Genomic DNA, 21,236 nt, shown 5'->3' on the forward strand with positions numbered 1-21,236 from the left:
TACATCCAACTCTGAAACAAGCGGTAGACTAGAGGTAACTGGAGGCTCAGGAGAACGGATATGAAGTTTTTTAATGGTATAAAAAAGAGGTCATAAAGTTAGTTCTACAACAATGTACATATACTCAATACGACTAAAATGCATAAATAAAATGGTTAAAATGAAAAATTTTGTTATGTGTACTTTATCATAATTAAAGAGCAAAAGAACAAAACCAAATAACCTTATGGACCCATCTTGACCTCACCTGGGCCATACCCAGCCCCTAGGCCAGACCAAACTGATGCTCAGTGCCAGAGCTCACCCTGCCAGCACCTCCCCAGTCTGAAGCCTACTCTGCTGAGCCCTCACACATTGTCTCCAGTCTTTTGCATGCTAGTCCAACCCCCCACCGTATACACCTGGCTTCACCTAGTTTCACCATATCTAATTTTTAGGCCTAGTCAACTGTGTCTATATCAGACATGCCTAGGCCTTATCATAAAAAAGGAAAACAATACAAAAACCCAAGACAATATCTATCAGACTTATTACAAAAGTCCCATAATTTCTAGTGAGAATTACCTAGATGAACCCCAAGACATAGAAGTTACAATCATAAACTTCATCAAAAGATCCAAATTTAAAGAAGATACAAATACATGGTTCAACGAATGTAGAATAAACTCAAAGAGAAAAACAAACAAACAAACAAACTGCCTAAATGATGCCGAAATATTATTCAGCAAGAATAAGACTGAATGCGATGATAAAGACAATACATGGTTAGAAGACTGAATTTCAATAAAGGAAAATATTGAAAAGAACTCAAGCAGAAATGAAGACAGAGTAGAAAACTCAAAACTCAATCAGAAGGCACCACCACAAACTGAATTGATAAAAAGATCAAAGAAGAAGCATAAGAAAGTAGCAAAAGAAAAAAAAAGACTGAAAGACTGAGAGAAAGACAGGAAGGAAGGAAGGAAGGAAGGAAGGAAGGAAGGAAGGAAGGAAGGAAGGAAGGAAGGAAGGAAAGGAGGGAGGGAGGGAGGGAGGAAAGACGAACCCATAGGTCACATAGAAAGGAAAATGCATCAGAACAGCTGTCATTTCAGTGGGAATTTTGAAAATCAGAAGAGCCTAGAACAATATACTCGAAGTTCTAAAAGACTATGGCTATGAATCCAGACTAATATACCCAGCAAAACAACCTGCTGGAGTTGAAGGAGAAAAAAAACTTTCCATGACACAAATAGGCAAAAAGAATTTGTGTCCAACAAACCAGCCTAAAAAGAATACTGAAAATAATACTTAGTACAGGACGGTAATTATAGAAAGCTCTAATTACTGAAGCACAAGTACAATAAAAATAGCAAAATAAATGAAGTGACTGCCAGCAATACACACCTTTCAATAACAGCTTTAAATATTAGTGGCCTCAACTCTCCAATTAGTAGACATAAAATCCATCTTTTGTTGTCTACAAGAAATTCCCCTTAGCTTTAAAGGTTAAGTACTGTCTTTAAAAATGGACAAAAAATATTCCACACAAATGGGGCCAGACGTGAGGAAGCACGGCAGTCCTACTATCTGACAAAACTAATCAGAGAAGAAGGACACCTTATTCTAATCACCAAGACAATTAACCAATTATAATCCTATACATAACTGCACCAAAGTCTGCTGTATCTGGTTTCATAAAAAGTATACTACCAGAATTAAACACTCAGATTAATATCAATCCAATAATATTTGGTGAGTTGAATACAACACTTTCTCTAACAGACAGGTCATCTGGTGAAAAAAAAAAAAAAGAAATGTTAAATAATAACATCCATCAAATGGGCTTAACAGAGAACTACAGAATATACCACCAAACACTAAAGAATATACACTCTACTCTGTAGCCTATGGAACCTCTCAAAAACAGACCAGCCTGGAAAACAAAACAAATCTTAACAAATTCAGAAAACTGAAATAACTCCTTGTATCCTGCAGTAAAACTGAAAATTCTTCTACGTATACTAACCATATTTAAAACTCAGAACGACCACAAATAAACTGATTAATAACTAATGATGTGAAACTCAAGAATTTGGGTAAACAAGAACAAAACAAGTTCAAATTCTGAATATGCCAAGAAATAATAAAAATCAGAACAGAAATTTATGAAATCGAAAAAAAATTCAAGGAATCAAGAATCTAAAAGTTGGTTCTTTAAGAAGACAAATAACGGGGTTGGAGAGATGGCTCAGCAGTTAAGAGCAACTGACTACTCTTCCAGAGGTCCTGAGTTCAATTCCCAGCAACCACATGGTGGCTCACAACCATCTGTAAAGAGATCCGATGCCCTCTTCTGGTGTACTTCTGGTGACAGCTACAGTGTACTTATATATAATAAATGAATAAATCTTTTTTTAAAAAAAAAAAAGAAGACAAATAACTAGCCAACTACCCAACTATCCAAAAGAAAGATAGAATCCCCAATTAACAGAATCAAAAATGGAGAGGAAAACATTACATATATACCAAAAATATTCAGATTATTATAAAGGGATTATTTAAGACCTATATTCTATTACATTGGAAAATAAAAAAAATTTCACAAATTTCTACATTCATATGAGACATACAAGTTAAGCAAAGAAAAGACTTAACAACCTAAACAGATCTATAACAAATAAAGGCAATAAAAACAGTAATAAAAGTCTTCAGATGATGCATTGATAGCAGAATTCTATTAAATTTTTAGATTATCTACAGTGAATACTTCTAAAATAAGAAAAATACTTTTTTAAATAAGAAAAAAGGAAAAAGAAAAAAAGAAAAAGAAAGGAACACTTTCAAAATTCGGTATTACTTTAATAATAATAATAATAATAATATAATAATAATAATATAATAATAATTAAAAACTAAGGCCATTATCCATGATAAACACAAAAATATTCCTTGCAAACTGAATACAGATATATATCCAAAATATTATCCTCTATGGCCAAATTGGCTTTACCTTTTGATGTTGGGATGGTTGAACATATGTAGGCCAACAGATATAATACACTATATGGATGAACTTAAAGACAAAAATCAATATGATCATCTCAAGGGCTGTAGAAAAAGCCTTTGATAAAACCAACATGTTTTCATGACAAAAACCCTACAAAGAGTAGGACTGGATAGCACATACCTCAAAGTAACAAAGGCTATGAATCACACACCCACAGCCAACATTATCCTAAATAGAGAAAGCTCTGAAGCAAGTCCATTAGTAGCAGGAACAAAACAGGCTGACCATTATCCCCACCTCTTTTCAAAACAGGACTGGAAGCACTTGCTGGAACAATAAGGCAAGAGAAGAAAATGAAAGGAAAACGAACAGGAAAAGAAGAAGCCAAACTACCACTTCTTGTAGATGATTTAATATTACATAAGAGATCTAAAAAATTCCACCATAAAACTTCTGGAAATAATCAACAATTTCAGCAAAGTGGCAATACAGCTCCACTTATAAAAACCAAGAGTCTTTCTATACAGCAACAGCAAACATGTTTAGAAAGAAATCATGCATATAACCCTATTCACAGGAGCCTCAAAGAACAGAAAATATCTAGGAATAAACCTAACCAAGGAACTCCACAATGAAAAATAAAAAGATACACCAGACGTCATTAAAATTAAAAACATTTGGGTTACTTACTTATGTGGAGCTATGGATCAAAACCGGGGTCTTATATGTGGCTCTACTATTAACCTAATATTTGGCTCTTAAATGGTATTATTAAGAAAAAACAAATAAAGCAAAAGACAAAACAACAACAAAAGAAACATACACAGGCCAGCAAACAAGATGCTCGGTGGTTAAAAGTGCTTGCTGCCAAGCCTATAACCCACGTTTGGTCCCTGGACTCCCAAGGAAGAGAAAGAGAACCGACTCTTGTAAGTTGAGCTCTGACTTTCCCAGGTGAGCCACTGTATGCCGTGTACCCACTCACACACAAGGAGCATACGCTAAATAAATGAAAACATTTTCAAATAAATAGAAAATGAACTGTAAAGAGAATGAAAGTATTTTAAAACAGATTTCATAAAATATTTGTATCTAGAAAATATAAATCTGACAACAAAATGACAATAAAAATGAGCAAAATAAATTTTTACAGAAGATATTGGACATCATTATGAAGAAAATGCAGATGAGAGTCACAATAATGCTTCGTATCCATCTCTCTTAAGCCAGGTACATTTTGATGATGTTAAGAAAATGGAACTCTTATATTTCACTATTGGAAGTATAAGATTTTGTCCCTAGCGGAAGATATAACTCAGTAGTCAAATGTGTCTTAGCTCACTGATGCAGTGACTTTCCTCCTGTGTCTATTCAACAGAGAGGCATATGTGACACAAGAGTTCATGGAAGAGAAACAAATCACAGAAAAGGAGCAGTCCATGCACTCATGTGTCAACAGGTGAATATACAAAATGTGCTACGCACTGTTCAGCAGGAGACAGTGCAGTACGGATGCACACAGTACTGAGTATGCAGTACAGATGTACACAGTACTGAGTATGAAGTACTGATGCACACAGTACTGAGTATGAAGTACTGATGCACACAGTACTGAGTATGCAGTACTGATGCACACAGTGCTGACTATGCAGTACTGATGCAAACAGTACTGAGTACTCATTCGCTGATTGAGTTCAGCATGGCCTGAGGCTAAGAGATAGTTGAGGAGAGTATCAGAGAAATGGGAGCAAGTGCTTACCAAGAATGGAGCTTCTTTTATAGGATGATAAAAATGTTCTGAAAATAGAAATGATGGCTGTTCTCTGAGACATACTAAAAAGCACTGAAGTAACATGCTAAAAGAATAAATTTATGGCATGTGAATTGTACTTCAATAAAGTTTTAAAACTAAAAAATGAGTTTTTATGAAATTGAAAATTTGAACATTATTTAGTAATATTAAGAAATTATAATTACATTTAGGTGAAACAGTAGTATTTTTTAGAGAAAATAATCTTATCTTTTAGTTACATGCTAAAATATTTATGCCATCTAAGATTTTCTTTAAATAATGGGAAACTGAATAACTATACAAATAAAACTAGTAGGAAAATGTTGGGTACTTGTAATGTTTTTATTGTAGTACAATGTTAACTTTTGAGAAAGTATGAAATTTTGTGTATTTAGAAGCTTAGAAAATGACGGGTATCTTTTTTTTTTTTTTTTTTTTGTTCTTTTTTTCCGGAGCTGGGGACCGAACCCAGGGCCCTGCGCTTCCTAGGCAAGCGCTCTACCACTGAGCTAAATCCCCAATCCCGACGGGTATCTTTTAGAGTAGTTAGGCCAGTAAGCATCAAGAAATATTGTTGTCACTAACAATGCCAACAACATTTTACTCTGGTTTAATTAATACAAAAACCAGTCTAAAATTTCTTGATTCTTTTGATTAGTGAGGCAAATGAAAAGTCAGTGGAGAATATAATCAATAAGTAGCTTAATTTCTAAGAATTTTGTCATTGTTATGCGATTTAAGTTCTTAGGAAAATGGAAGGCTTTCTACAACAGCTGTAGTCTTGAAAAAAGCTCTACCCAGACCTCCAGTTTAGGGTTATTCTCAGAGACAGCATTCCTTTTGACTAAACAACCCAAGACAAGTGCCTCTCCATCTAGCAAAGCACTCACAAGTTAACATGCACGAGCCTCATGCACACTGGAATAACTGTTCTTGTAAAAGGCCAGATAGTAAATATTGTAGATGTTATCGGCCACAGATATCTGCTATAACTTCACTCAGCTGGTGCAGCATGAAAGCAGACAGATATGGCACACACACACAATGAACATGGCTGTTCTACCATATTTTTATTTATTGTAGTCAAGAGCTATTGACTACAGAGTAATAGTTTCTGAGTAGGAATTAAAACGATAAACATATAATTGGGAGCAGACTTGAGGCACATACTTGTCAGGAGACTGGCAGAAGGTTGAGGAGGTGGAGCCCAGCCTAGGGTACACTGTGAATTCTAGGTCAGCCTGGGCTACATAGTAGGACCCTACCATGTATATGTACATGTGTGTACAAGAAAAAAAAAGATATAGGATGCAGATTAGTAACAAGATCCATCGTACTTAGAAGGCAGAGGTACATATGAAGCCCAGTACTTACAGGGGTTTGGATCATCATGGCTCTTTGATCTCTCATTGTTCTTACAATGTCTAGTGGATACACTGGCTGATTGCATTCAATGAGACACATAGCAGTTTCCATAGTGATGAGAACCCCAGTCCTTCCTATTCCAGCACTAAAAAAGACAAACAGATGTGCAAAGGTTCAGTGGTGCAATTATTAAATTTGTGGCTTTTCTGCGGAAATATCAAAGTATCAAATCACAGTGAAGAAAAACAATTTCATTTTAAGGTTTTATTTCATAAAACTGTCAAGTCAACTGTTTAATATTTTAAAATGCAAAGTAACAAAATAAATCATAACAAATACATAAAAGATAATTATGATTTTTGTACCTTATATAAGTCAATGTTTTAAAGTTAAGTTATATCAACTTGAGATACTTAAAAAGTATAACTTACAAACATGACTATAGTAGCCACTAAAGATTTCTATAATATAAAGGTCCATACATCTCATCTTCTTGACATTACATCTTGTTTTGCTTTTAAATTATTTCATGTGTATAAGAGTTCTGCCTACAAGAATGTAAGTGCACCATGTGACTGTGCCTAGCGCCCATAGAGGTCAGAGGTGACATTCCCCAGCAACAGGAGTTAGAGTTGGTTGTTAGCCACCATGTTAGTGCTGGGTCCTGAACCCTAGTCTCTGAATGAGAAACAAGTTCTCTTAAGCACTACACTATCATCGCTCCAGCCTTGACCCTGGACTCCTAAAAAACAATTTTTTAGTTAGCATACAAAATGATGAATTTTATGACATTTTCTTGCATAACACTACCCAGTAAAAAGTATGTTGTCAACACTTGTAAAATGGTAGAGGTAACTGTGTGCATTTACTTCTGGGTCCGTGATTCTAGCCACTGATCTGTACAGTGTGTTTCATGCCCATATCCTGCTGTGTCTGTCACTACAGTTACACAGTATCATTTGAGAGCATGTATTATGATGCTTTCTGCTTATGGTTTTGTTTGTTTGTCTTGGTTACTTAGGATCTTTTGTACTTTAATGTGAGTTTTAGGATTTTCTGTTCCAGTTCTGTGGAGAATGTTACTAGAATTTTGTCAAAGATTATGTTTAGTCTAAGTTTCTTTTAGGAACAAAGAAATTTTTACAATTATTATAGCAGCCCATGAGTATGCTAAGTATGAAGATTCACCTTTCAATATCTTCAATCACTTTCTCCAGTATTTTAGCATTGTTATTATAAAGGTCTTTAGTGACCTTAATTACATGTGTTCCTAAGTTCTTTATTATAGCTGTCATGAATGGAACTTCCCTACTGACTTCTTTGTTGACAGCTAATGATCTATATGAAAACTATATTTGTTTGTTGATCTTTTTTCTTTTAATCTTGTTAAAAGTGATATTCAGAGCTAAGAGCTTTCTTATGGCGTCTACAGGGTATTTCAAGAATCACATCACATGACCAGAAAATAGGGATAATTTAACTTTTTCCTTCATTATTTATTTATATGTTCATTTTCTTGCCTTATTCTAGCTAAGACTTTGAGATTATACTGAGTCAAGCATAGAGCACTCTACTGAATTTTCCAGTTTCTGACTGAGGGGAAAATGTGTTCAGTTTTTCTGCATTTGGTATAATGTTAGCTACAGGATAATTGTAGGCTTTATTATGTTGAGGGCATGGTTCTTCTGTGTTTCTTTTCATTTTCTTTCTCCTTCTCTTCCCATTTCTTTTTCTCTTCTTTCCTCCTATAATTTTGCTGCTTGATTTTTTTTGGGGGGGGTTGGTTAACGTTTGCTTTTTTCTTTTTCTCTATCTGCATTAGGAATTTCACTGACTTATTTTTCTAAACATGATATAGGTTTAAGTATCCTTTGTTTTATTTAGTTCTCTCATGAAATTAATTCATTCTTTTGCTCTCTTGATGGTTCCTACTGCCCTGTATTTAGGTTCCCTTTGAGTATCTTTTGCAATGCTGATTTAGTAGTCATGAACTGTTTTAGTGTTGAAATATCCTTATTTCTGTTCATATTAAAAGGTAGCTTTGTTGAATAGAGCAGTTTTATTGGCTATTCATTTTCAGGACTTGAAATATACTATTCTATACTTTCTGGCCTTTTTAAAATTTCTGTTAGAAGATTTGATGTATGCCCCTCCCCTAAATGCTTACTATCTCAACTGCGGTATGTGTTTAAGTGTTTTTGCCTGCAGTTATATATGTGTATCGCATGCGTCTCTGGCCCCAGGAAGATGAAAGGGCATGAATCCCTTGCAACTGGATGTAAAGACAGTTATGAGGTACTGTGTGGGTTCTGGGAATCAAAGTCAGACCTTCTGCAAGAACAGCCAGTGTTTCTGACTGACAAGCCACCTCCGCAGTCACTATGCTTACCGTTGTAAGTGAGTTGCTGCTTTTTTCTTCTTATAGAATTTGTCTTGTTTGGGAAAGGGGCTCACTATGTAGTATTGGCTGGAGCAAACATCAAGATCCTACTATCTTTGCACCAAGGTATGTTCCACTGTGCCTGGCTGGCTCTCCTACAGTTGTAGGAGATACCTTGAGTATCCTGTACCATGAGAGGTTCGTCCCTGGTCATGTAATTTGGGATTCTAAATGCCTCCTGGGCTTAGATGTTCATTTCTTCCCTAGATTTGGAAAACTGCTCTACTTTCATTAAATAAACTCTCTAGACCAGCTTTTGCATGTTGACTCCTTCTACCACACAGTTCCTAGATTCTGCCTCTTAATTATATCCTAAAGTTCTTGAAAGTTGTGGTTGTAACTTTCTGTTTGCTTGTCTTTAAACCACCATATTTGCATAGTGTTCTTCAGCCCTGCCCACAATCCTGATGTTCTCTTATTATTGTTGCTTGGTCTAGTCCATTGGTAATGCATTCTACTTTCTATATTTTATTAAACCTTTGCTCCACCAAAGTTTAAAAGAAGAAGAAGAGGAAAAAACAGGAGTTTTTTGTTTTTGTTTTTAAAAAGTAAAGCTTGGGCTGGAGAGATGACTCAGTGGCGGAGAGCACTGACTGCTCTTCCAGAGGTCATGAGTTCAATTCCCAGATACCACATGGTGGCTCATAACCATCTGTGATAGAATCCAGTGTCCTCTTCTGGTGTGTCTGAAACATACTATACAATGTATGTATATATAATAATACAAACACGTGTATATATACAAAATAAAATCTTAAAAAAAAAAAAGCTTGCTGAATAATGAAAAACAAAACTAACTAAACATAAGAAAGGGAATTAAAAAAAATAAAAACACAAAAATTCTACTTTGTAAGATGGGTTGGCAGTGCACATGTGCAACTCCAAGATTGGGTAGGTGGAAGACTGAGGATTGTGAGTTCAGAGCTATTCACAATTACAAAAAAAAAAAAGAGTATTAAGACCAGCTTAGGTCATATGAGACCTTTTTCCAAAAATATTGAAATAATAAAACATTAAGATAGAGTTAAAAGACCACTAAAAGTATAGTAGGGGAAAAAGTCCTCAGGAAACCCAATGGCAACAAGAGAGATGACATTTTGGATCTGTTGCTGTTCGTTCTTTGGCACAAGCTAAGCACAGGCATTTCACTGTTTCAGCTCCCCTTGTTTGTGTACTAGCAGCCTCTGCTGGCCTCACGTAGTCTTGCAATTTAAAACTAAAAAAAAATACATTCCTGTTTTTATAAAATACCCAGTTTTTAATATCTTGCTATAGCAATACAACCACATGGAAATAAGGTTACTTTTCATCATATCCATTATATAATCACTTATAAGACACATTCCAATGAACAGGTATTAAAATAGGAGAACCAGAAAAATGACTATTGTTTTTATCCTTTGGCATAGTTTCTTATACCATTATATTAGAATTTTCTCCACTGTCTTCCATCTTCTAACTATCAAGGAAGTAATCACAACAAAAGGCCACGATACAGAACACATTCCTCAGAATGTACTTATTCATTATTTTTTAAGGACAGGAAATAAAATACCTGCAATGAACAATAATCGGCTCTTCTTTTCCAGCCCTCTTGTTTCGGACATGACAAACGAAATCCAGAAAGTCACTTGAATCGTCAGGTACCCCATGGTCAGGCCAGGCTGTGTACTGAATCTGAGTGAGTTGGCGACTCTCATTTTTCTGAATGAAAATGAAAAGTTACACAGTTTGACTTAGGAATTACCTAAAATATAAAATTCATGTCATTTTAAGTTTATAAGGAAAGCAAATCCACCTTTCCTTTTCCTCTTGCCATAGTGTATAAATTCACTTAAATATAACATTTGACCAGAAGGAAAACATTTCACAGAAATAGCTGTATTCTTGTAAGTACTAGCTACTTACATTGCTATACTTTTTTTTTTTTTTTTTTTTTTTTTTTTTCGAGACACACTTTCTTTGTGCAGCTTTTGGCTGTGCTAGATCTAACTCTGTAGACCAGGATGGTCCGAATTCATAGAGATCCACTCGCTTCTACCTCCCAAGTGCTTCCTAGAGGTGTACACCACCACCACCAGGCTACATTGCTACACTTTAATAACTCATTTTTATATCTGTAAGGTATTTTGAACATGGTGATCAAATAAATAGGCAGAAATAAATTAAGTTCAGAGAACTGCTTAAAAGATTACCTAGTAGAGATTCCATGTGAACAAAAATGGTAAACACTTTTGTGAGTATGAACAAAATTTGAGATAATTTTTCATGACACAAATGACATCATGGAGATTAGAGGGTGAAAAGCCCCAGGAGAATGGAATGACTCAGCAGGTAAGAGTGCTTGTGGCCAGGAATGACCATCTAAACTCAATCCCTGGGACCCACGTGCTGGAGCAGAGACTAGACTCCTCCAGGTTGTTGTCTGCCCTCTCTGACCTCCACAGATGCACCATGACAAAACCACAAACACTTGCACACATATATGTAAGTGTAATAATACTTAAATACAAAAATCTCTCAAATACACAGATTAAAAATTAGAGGTCATAAAAACACAAAGTTAAATAAGGATTAATTCTATTTGGTTGGGGTAGGGGGAGCAATGATGGATATAGTGACAGTAAGAACTTTGGCTCAAATCCTCAAATCCTGACTCTGCCAGTTCCAGCACTTAACGTTTCAGAGGTCTCTTGACAGGTGAAACAACGACACCTACAGTTCCACAGCATCTTTAGGTACAAAAGGTAAAAGAAAAGACAAAACCATATCAAATTACTTACTGGCACACTTTAAAAAGGGATGTAACTATTGTTCAACATCATTCAGTCTGGGGACAGCCATTTATGTTAAAGGGAGATCATGAATGAGAAGATCAGTATCGGCTCAGCCCACCAAGTTCTCAGCACAGAGGAGATTTAGTTGTCCCAGAGACAAAGGGCAGGAATGAGAAAGACAGAGATAGAGGCTGGGGGAGAAAGGAGAGGAAACAGGAGAGAAGGGGAAGGAGTGTTTGTCCTTGGGGTGGGGGTGGGGTGGGTGCTGACAAAGGACTGCCTCTGGATAGGGGAGACAGACTTGGCCTATAAGTAAATGGCGGTTCATAAAGGTAAAAGGGGAAAGCTCCGGTTAGAGTGGGATGCTTAATTTTAGTTGGGCATGTTAATGAGGTTAAGACGAAGTGGGTTTTTGCTTGCTGGACTTCAATACTTTGAGAGATGGACTCATAGTCAGCTTCAGGAGGAGAAAGTGGCCAAATAAGGAAATGGGCCTCTTTGGCTAGCTTTAGGAATGTGATCGAGCAAGGCAGAGAAAATGTGGGAGAAGGGCAAGGCCTGCCAGAGCCATGTTTGCCATTCTCAGGTTAACTAGAGTCCCTTCAATGAAGTGAAAGTTAATCAAGACTCTGGGAGTGGTAACTGCCTATTCACGATTTATCACCATATGTGAATTTTTATGTTGGGTAGAAACTTTGTCTTTTCCATTCTATTTGGCTCAAGTTGGGATTAGATACTTGTACCGCCATATTTAGTAACCCTGACAGCCATTTTAAAGAAAGTCAAGGGGGCTGGAGAGATGGCTCAGTGGTTAAGAGCACCGACTGCTCTTCCTGAGGTCCTGAGTTCAAATCCCAGCAACCACATGGTGGCTCACAACCATCTGTAATGAGATCTGATGCCCTCTTCTGGTGTGTCTGAAGGCAGCTACAGTGTACTCATATACAATAAAATAAAATCTTAAAAAATAAATTTATAAAGAAAGTCAAAGGAAGAGAGTAACTGCCACATAAGACTGTGAAGGTCCAGGTCTTCCCCACCAATACTTAATTCTTTGAAAGGAGGAACTGCTGCTACTCCAAGGGTATGACTAATGACAAGTGAAGTAGAGCCTTATTGGCTCTCTTACAGCCAATAAGGATGGAGCCGGATGATGAGCTAACATATAGATATATACAGCTATACATAGCCCTGGCATCTTTATTTGTATACCTGAATACCTGAGAACTATGCAAAGATAAATTAAGTATGTGTGCATGTGCATGTATGTGGACTATGAATAAGTGCAGGCCAGAAAAGTCATCAGGTATCCTCCTTTATTATTTTCCACTTAATCCTTTAGGACAGGTTCTCTTCCTGAATCTGGTCCTTGCTCACAGCTATGGCAGAACTCAGAAAGCCCAGGGATCCTTCTGTCTGAATTCTCAAAGCTGGGGTCACAAGCACTTGCAATTAGGTCCAGCTTATCATATCAAGTGTTGGGATCTGAACTCTCCTTATGACTGATCAGCAGTGCTCTTTTGTTAAGAATTATTTATTTATTTATTTTATGTATATGAAATGTACAGTATTTTATGTATACTGTACTTGTCTTCAGACATACCAGAAAAGGGCATGGCATCTGTCTTAGGGTTTTACTGCTATGAAGAGACACTATGACCATGGCAAAATTTATAAAGGGCAACATTTAATTGAGGCTGGCTTATAGGTTCAGAGGTTCAGTCCATTATCATCAAGGCAAGAGCATGGCAGTATTCAGGCAGGCATGGTACAGGCAGAGCTGAGAGCTTAACATTTTCATCTGAAGGCTGCTAATCTCTAGGCAGCTAGGGCTAGGGTATTAAAGCCCCGATCCACTGTGACATACCTACTCCAACAAGGCTACACTTCCTCATAGTGCCATTCCTTGGCCTAAGCATATATAAACCATCACACACTCTCAGGCTTCCATAGGCTTGTTCAAATGTAAAAGTCTATGGCAGCCATATCTGAACTTAGCATAATAAAAAATACATTTAGTCCAACTTCTAAAGTCCCCATAGTCTATAGTCTCGAAAATGTTAAAAGTCCAAAGTTCAAAGTCTCTTCTGTGATGCACCAATCACTTAACTATAATTCCAAAAACAGGACAGGAAGCCAGCTGGGCAAACTCCAAACTCTGCATCTCCAAGGCTGGTGTCAAAGCAGTCTTCAGATGTCCAACTCCTTTTTCATCTTTGTTGACTTCAACAAATTTCTTTTTCCTGGACTGGTTCCACTCCCTGTTAGCAGCTTTCCTCAGCAGATATCCCATGCCTCTGGCATCTCGAACATCTTGGGGTCTCCAAGACAACTTCATTATTACAGCTTCTTGTTTCAATGTCTGGGATCCACACATGATCTTCTGGGCTCCTCCAAAGGGCTAGCATTACTTTTCCAGCTCTGTATTCTGTAGCACTCTAAGCTCAGGTTGATCCACTCCATTGTTGCTGCTGTTCTTGGTGATCATCCCACGATACTGAAATCTCCAATACACTGCTGCAACTAGGCTTTACCAGTAGCCTCTCATAGGCTCTCTTCATGGTGCCAAGCCTCAAATCCTTTATGTGACACCTTCAGTGCTGGGCTGACAACTGCAACTGGAGCTGCACCTTCACCAATGGCCTTCCATGGCCTCTCCCAGAGCCACGCCTCCGCTGCTCTTCATGATCCCTTTATGCCTTCAAAACCAGTACCACCTGGGTGACACTTACACATTACCAAGTACAGCTGCAATACGAAGTACAACCTTTCGTATCTCTGGAACACAGCTTCTTTGTGCTCTCAAGAACATTTACCAGAAGATTTCACCTCAGTAATGCGAGTTTCTTCTTAATCACCACTACTTTCTTAGTTCCAGCTAACCAGTTTCAAGTGTCCCAGTAGTCTCCTCTTGACGACAAAGCCAGATACACATGGTTGAAGCTGCCAAAGTTCTGCTGCCTGCTGGGGCTGGAACATGTCCCCCTTGTTCTATTACATCATCACCAGCTTTCAGTTTTCTAACTCCTTCACTGCCTACTGTCCTGAAACTTGATCTATAGATTGATCTTGAACTCAGAGTCTGCACGGCTCTGCCTTCTCAGATTAAAGGGGTATAGCACTATGGCTAGACCTAAACTTAGCTGGGTGGCAAATTGCCCCAAGGTCCCTTAACTCGATTTAATATCCTTGAACACAGGATTCAGCTTTATTTCACTTTCTGGTGCCCCTTTAATACTTGAACCATATATTTTATATTTTTCCTTTCTCAACTTGTTCCTTTTCATTAAAATGCTCTTCAAAAGAATGAACTTTAGTAACCACATAACAGAATTTACACCAGGCTGTTTTGAGACTTCCTTTTTCAAAGCAATTAATCTAAATCTTATCACCCTAACCTTAGGAAGACTCTTCAGACAATGGCAAAAAGCAGCCACATTTCCCCCTAAAATTACACAAAAACATTCTCTAGGCCACACACTGAAATTCTTCTCCATTGAAGCATCTTGGGCCAGGCCCAAGCAGTTCAAATCACTCTCAGTAATGAAGTCTTCCTTATTCCTACTTGGATGGCCCAATAAGCCCCATTTAAAGCATTCTACTGCGTTTCTAATCTAAAGTCCCAGAATCAACATTCTTCCAAACAAAAGCATGGTCGGGCCTAACACAGCAAAACCCCACTCCTGGTACCAATTTCTGTCTTAGGCTTTTAATGCTTTCAAGAGACACTATGACCATGGCAAAACTTATAAAGAACAACATTTAATTGGGGCTTACTTATAGGTTCAGAGGTTCAGTCCATTATCATCAAGGCAAGAGCATGGCAGCATCCAGGCAGGAATGGAACAGGCAGAGCTGAGAGCTTAACATCTTCATCTGAAGGCTGCTAGTGAAAGACTAATCTCCAGGCACTTAGGGCTAGGGTATTAAAGCCCACATTCACAGTGACATACCTACTCCAACAAAGTCATACCTCCTCATAACGCCATTCCTTGGCCCAAGCATATACAGACCATCTGCATCCCATTACAGATGGTGTGAGCCACCATGTAGTTGCTGGGAATTGAATTTAGGACCTCTGAAAGAAAAGTCAGTGCTCTAAACCTCTGAGCCATCACTCCAGCCCCTAGCTTACCTGATGATCCATTCTTCTAGTTGAGTAACTTTTGTTTCACAGTAACTAGTCTCAGACTAAAAACATTTTTATATTTCTAACTCTTTACAGCAGCTCTTCTACACACTCTTGACTTCTTACCTCTTGGTTAAACAGTGTCATTTTCCTGAAGATATATGCAGGATTTCCTTCTTCAGAGTGGCAGGTGACTTGATAGCATCCATAGGATGAGCTTCCTGAGGGTTCTGGCCAATACTGGTGACATTTAACCTGATTATCAACAGATTGAATACAGAAAAATACATATTTAGACATAGAAATTTGAATTCTCCAACTTTCAAAATGCTATAATTTTTTAAAGAACCTTCATTTTATAGGAAATAATTCTCATACACCTTTCACTTAGATCTTCCAGTTACTAATATTTTTATGTGTACATGTGCATAGTGTATCAATGTGTCTGTGCATGTATGTATGTGTCTGTATGTATAAGTGTGTATGTAGACACATGTAGCACTGTGGTTGATATTGGGTATCTTCCATCACTCTTTACCTTGCTTGTTTGAGAGAAGGTCTGTCACTGTATTTGGAGCTCATCAATATGCTAGGCAAGCTGGCTGGTCAATGAGCACAGGGATCTGCTTGTCTCTGCTCTGCCCCTCCAGCTTTACGGCTACAGATATATGCTACCAGATCTAAATGTTATGTGAGTGCTGTGGATCTCAACTCAGGTACCTATGTTTGCACGATAAGCACTTTACTTAGCCATCTTGTCTGGTGATTATTCACTGACATTTTAAAAAACTTTTCTAACAATCTGTTTGGCTATATCCTGATTAGAGTTTTAGCACAGGTGTATATGAACATGTGTATATGCATGTGTGTGTGTTCCATATAATCCTAGCCCCATTTCCATATCACTGACCCATTTAAAGTACAACTGCTTTCAGTACACTTCATATAACTGTGTAACCATTCCCTTAAACACTTTAGAACATTTTCACTATGCCCTAAAAAACTCATATACTCTTTAGTAGTTGCTATGCTTTCTGTCCCATTTCATCCCCTTTCCCAAACTTGGACTTAGGTATCTACTAATCTACTTTTTGTATTTATAATTCACCAATCTGGGATGTTTCATAAAAATAGAATTATACAATAGATTTTGTTTTGTTAACAATTTTTCACTGAGCATAATGATCTCCAGGATCACCCAAACTCTATTAACAGTACTTCAGTTACTATTGTTATCAAATATTCTTAGTATTAAACTTTAAACTTTCTAAACATTAAAATTTAAAATTGATTTTAAATAAATACAATGATAAGAACGGTCATATTTATGTTGCAAGTATTTTGTTGAACACAGTCTTAAGTATTTGGCTTTAATGATTCAAACCATGGAATGACAACACAAGATTAAAGGCTACAAGAGAATATTCTGAGTATATAAACACAATGTAACTTGAAAAAAGCCCAAGTAATGTGTAAGATTAAACTATAGCTTACTCTGCCACGTTCAACTTGTGTGGTCAACATCACAACCATGGAGGAGCCTTGTTCCCAAGTCATTTGCCAAAAATCTTTACAAGTGTGTGGTAATGGCCCTTGACAAGCAATGTATTGATTTATAATACTCGAAGAAGAAATTTCCATCTAACAAGAAAAAGATATTAAAACAAAAAATAATCTTCATTAATAATTTCACTTGTAAAAGAAATTCCCTGGCAATATCCAAAGTTATAGTTATTCATTTAAATGGCGGAAGTGGAATTTAAAAACAAATATTTTCCAAACACTTCCTCGTTTTTTTTTTCTTCGTTGAGACAAGGTCTCACTATGTATACCAGCATCTCAACTACTATAGGCTTGTAACGCCATATATCACACTGTTATGGCTTAAGAGGCAGTATTAGGGAGGATTTTGTTTTAAAGACAGAGAGTTTGTAAGAATGTTTTTTAAAAGTACCTATAGTTTATTGGTAAATTTTCTAAGGAAGAAAAATTCTGCCATTTATTTTAGCTGAATTATGATCATTAACTAATATGAAAAGCCATTAGAATGGTGTTTAAATTTGTTTTTAGAATGAAATAAGATGATACATATAAAGGAATCACAACTGTACATTTGAGGTTGACTTCAACAGGGTGATATCTACACGTAACAATTTAGAGAATGCCCAAGGTTATATAATTGAAGTTTCCCTCCTAAACCAGCTTCTGTTTATTACCAGAGGGTAAATTTGTTTTTCTACTTTCTAATACCTCTTTCACATAAACAGTCTGTACATAATAACTATTTTTCTATAAATCCAATTTTAAAATGGTAGCACAATATTTAAGGTTTTCTGAATCCTATTGTTTGAAAGATAATACCTAAATTAATACCTAAATGTCTATCTTTTAATGGTGCTTCTGAAGAAAATACTGCAACTCATTTAAAAGACATCTAAGGCATTGTTAATAAATTTGTTACCAGTAGTGAAGTAATCTGAACACTTCTCTAAACATGACATTTTTAGCAAATGTAAAAATATATCTATCTATAAGGACATCAAGCAGAGATGAAAATGCTGGATGTAAATGTACGCACACCTCAACTTCTGACAATACCATACTTCTCCCCAAAGAATCCAGTCTACATTTCAACCAACAACACACAGGGATGTAGTTAATTGATATTTGTCAATATAGCTTTATTCCTTTATCCATAGCTCTGAAAATATCAATAGTCTGAAATGCAAAACTGGTTTTGGTGTTTTAAATCTTGTCCTAACTTGAAGGCATTTAAAAGTAACCTTATAGCAAAATATGACTTTGACTGACCTAAAGGTTATTTATACTCTATAAACCCCACTCGGAATATTTCTATAATATCAGTATGATAATTAAAGGAACCCTATCCCATAATCTTCTACAGACATTACTTCCTATAGCACTGGTACACAGACTGAATAGTCTTAAATATATAAAAATTGTCAACCCCAAAGCATACATGAAGGCTTCAGATAAAGAACTATGTTTGTGTATGTTTTCGAATTTTTGGTCTTTCATTTTCACAGATAAATAGTAGAACTTCTATATAATTTAAATTTGTACTTATTTTATAAATTTAAGCTTTCATTTAACTTTAATTGATACTTTTCTGTTTAATAACATTATTCTGGCTTTGTTTAAAAACAAACAAACAAACAAACAAACACAAAAACAACAACTGCACAAGTCATTATCTAAAACCAAAAGGAGGAAGTGTGGCAACTTATATCACTCTCTTCCTATTCTTGTGATGAAGGGTCCTCATGATTGTGCAGCAAACTTAACTGCTTTGCCATCTCTCTAGCCCCATAATTGCTAAAGTTCCTACGTAATTTTAAAACAGGAGGCAGGCTTTGTTGGTTATGTCTACTGGGGAAGAAATCACTTGAATTACTGGAAAGTCATTTTTGCAGATGACATCAAAAGGCAGCTGTTTCGTTCCCCTCCTATATTGCCCACATGCAGCCTCCATTACTGTGCAGTACCATATTCTTCACATTTTGTGTTGATTGTGGGTAACTGCACTATTTACAGTCACAGCAATGAAGTGCTGTATAGCGTTCTTATGTGCAAGAAGGTTGCAATGTAAATCATCATGGAGAGAATGTAGATTAGCTTTCTTCAGTCACGAATTACACTTCAAATGCTACTGGCTGTACATTCAAAGTTAACAAACCAACGTTATCATTAAATAAAGCTTTAAATGAATCTGTGCACTGATTAGCTGATGAAATGTGACTATATACTTATAAACTCCTAAACATCTATTTGCCCTAGAAATGAGGTTCGCTATTCCCTAGTTCATCAGTTGCACAAAGGATCAAGGTTAGACTTTCAATAAAAAGGAATTAACCTTAAAATTTACAATGGTTTTCAATTATATCCAATAACAAAGGTATAACAAAAAACTTACATTTATATAGTTTGCATTGATGTAGTCTTCATTACCTTTTAAAAGGACCCGTGTAGCGTCATCTAAAAAGAATTAAAAGAAATAATGGTTTCTTTTTTTGTTTTGGTATTTGGGATTAAACCACCAAAACTATAAACCACTAATGAACCACACTCCAGTCATACAATTTAATAAAGTTTTATTTAAAAGATTAACCTTATAATGATAAGAGTTAATAAATACTTACAAGGTGAAATATCTCTGTATCTGTTTTTGGAAATGTTCTGAGGTAATTTGGCACAAGACATTGTCATTCCAGGTTTTTTCCGATACAGTTGCTTTAAAAACAAAAGGAAACAGTCTGAGAAGCCATCGACAATTCTGCTGTGTTTTGACAGAATTGTTTCTATCCCAAAGGGAAACCTCCATACCATGCACTCTATGATACTCTTTAGAACCGCTCAGTGCTGACCCAGAGTTATAGTCAACTTTGTAGTTTCTGATATGCAATATGCATCTCTGATATTTTTAAAAGTCTGAAAACAATTTTGCTCACTAAGCTACCTGATATTTCAATAGCAAGTCCACAGAGAACATTTGGCTTTGTTTTAGTTTGGAAGTGTTCAAAAATACACTGAGATGTTTTTAAAAAAAGAATTGATGTGTGTCTGTAGGCTGATGTCATCATGCAGGTACAGGATAAAACAAGGCCTGTCACTGGACAAGAAGGAAGGATGGGTGGGAGAAAAGTTTTAGAGAGGCAGAGGAAGCCAGAGCGAGGAGGAGGCAGCTGAGAGAACATGGCAGCACATGTTAAATTTCCTCTCTGCATATATTACATGTTGTTATGACTATTCTTAAGGAATGGGTGTGAACAAGGTTTTGTCTAGATGGACAAATTATATCTTATCTAGGTGAGTGGTTTATATCCTTACCAATTGCTTGTAAGATTATTGTGTGGATGTATTGTGGACTGAGAATTTAACATGTAAATCTGATTGTTGGGTTACAGTTTGTTGAGTCTTGATTTTACCGGGTGGCTAGAACCAGAGACTTGGCAGCTAGCAGAGAGCTGCCAGGAGAGATACTAATCTGAGATGAATTAGTACTAGTTCCAATGGCCCATTGGAGCTGGAACTAGCGAAACACAGGGTACGTGTGGGAACTGGTTCTGCCGCTTTTTTATTTTCACTACAACAAATGCTTATTAATATAAGTATTTATATACAACATATTTATGGCCATCAATGTTTTAAAAACACATGGGGGAAATTCCTGGTTTTATTAAAAATAAACAAATTAAGTTCACTATGACAGAATATTGCCATTTACAAATGTGTTGGACTCGATTTATAACTACCTTGGATATATACAATCCGTGGGCCACAGGCTGGACATGTCTGGTTTGAATATAGACTTTCAAATTTACTATGTATTTACTAATCAAAAAAACAGCAGTCATGGTAGGCAAAGGTGGTTCACAGCTCTAATCCCAGGACTTGGGGGTCAGAGGCAGGTGAATCACTTTTGAGGCAAGGTTGGTCTACAGACTGAGTTCCAGAACAGCTAGGGCTACATAGAGAGACTGTTAGCATTAAACAGAGAGACCCTGTCTCGGGGGCTGGGGGAGATTATCAATCAAGCATTCTTGTTCATCTGAGATAATGATCTCAAAGGTTTTAAGACTATACAGACAAAAAAGATTAAATATTACAAAGTATGAATTTGAAATACAAGTTATGTTCTAAACTTTTGTTTATTCTTATTTTATTTATTTTATTTTTTGAGACAAGGTCTTTGCTACATATAGCTTCAGATGGCCCCAAACTCA

The 21,236-nt window shown here is 36.4% G+C and overlaps 1 protein-coding gene across 5 annotated transcripts in view; it reads right to left on the bottom strand.

Moving 5' to 3' along the window:
• Ptpn4 (protein tyrosine phosphatase non-receptor type 4) overlaps window positions 1–21,236 on the bottom strand; it is a 175,112-nt gene that overhangs the window by 10,976 nt on the left and 142,900 nt on the right. For all 5 annotated transcript variants that reach the window (XM_032915205.1, XM_032915204.1, XM_032915206.1 and 2 more), the window contains 6 exons: window positions 19,653–19,743; window positions 19,427–19,488; window positions 16,987–17,133; window positions 15,619–15,747; window positions 10,142–10,290; window positions 6,156–6,291 (listed from right to left, as the gene is read on the bottom strand). In XM_032915205.1, coding sequence (XP_032771096.1) covers window positions 6,156–6,291; window positions 10,142–10,290; window positions 15,619–15,747; window positions 16,987–17,133; window positions 19,427–19,488; window positions 19,653–19,743 — 714 coding nt within the window. The remainder of the gene's footprint in view (window positions 1–6,155; window positions 6,292–10,141; window positions 10,291–15,618; window positions 15,748–16,986; window positions 17,134–19,426; window positions 19,489–19,652; window positions 19,744–21,236) is intronic.

Source organism: Rattus rattus, chromosome 10 (assembly GCF_011064425.1).
Source record: "Rattus rattus isolate New Zealand chromosome 10, Rrattus_CSIRO_v1, whole genome shotgun sequence".
Taxonomy (NCBI): Eukaryota; Metazoa; Chordata; class Mammalia; order Rodentia; family Muridae; genus Rattus; species Rattus rattus.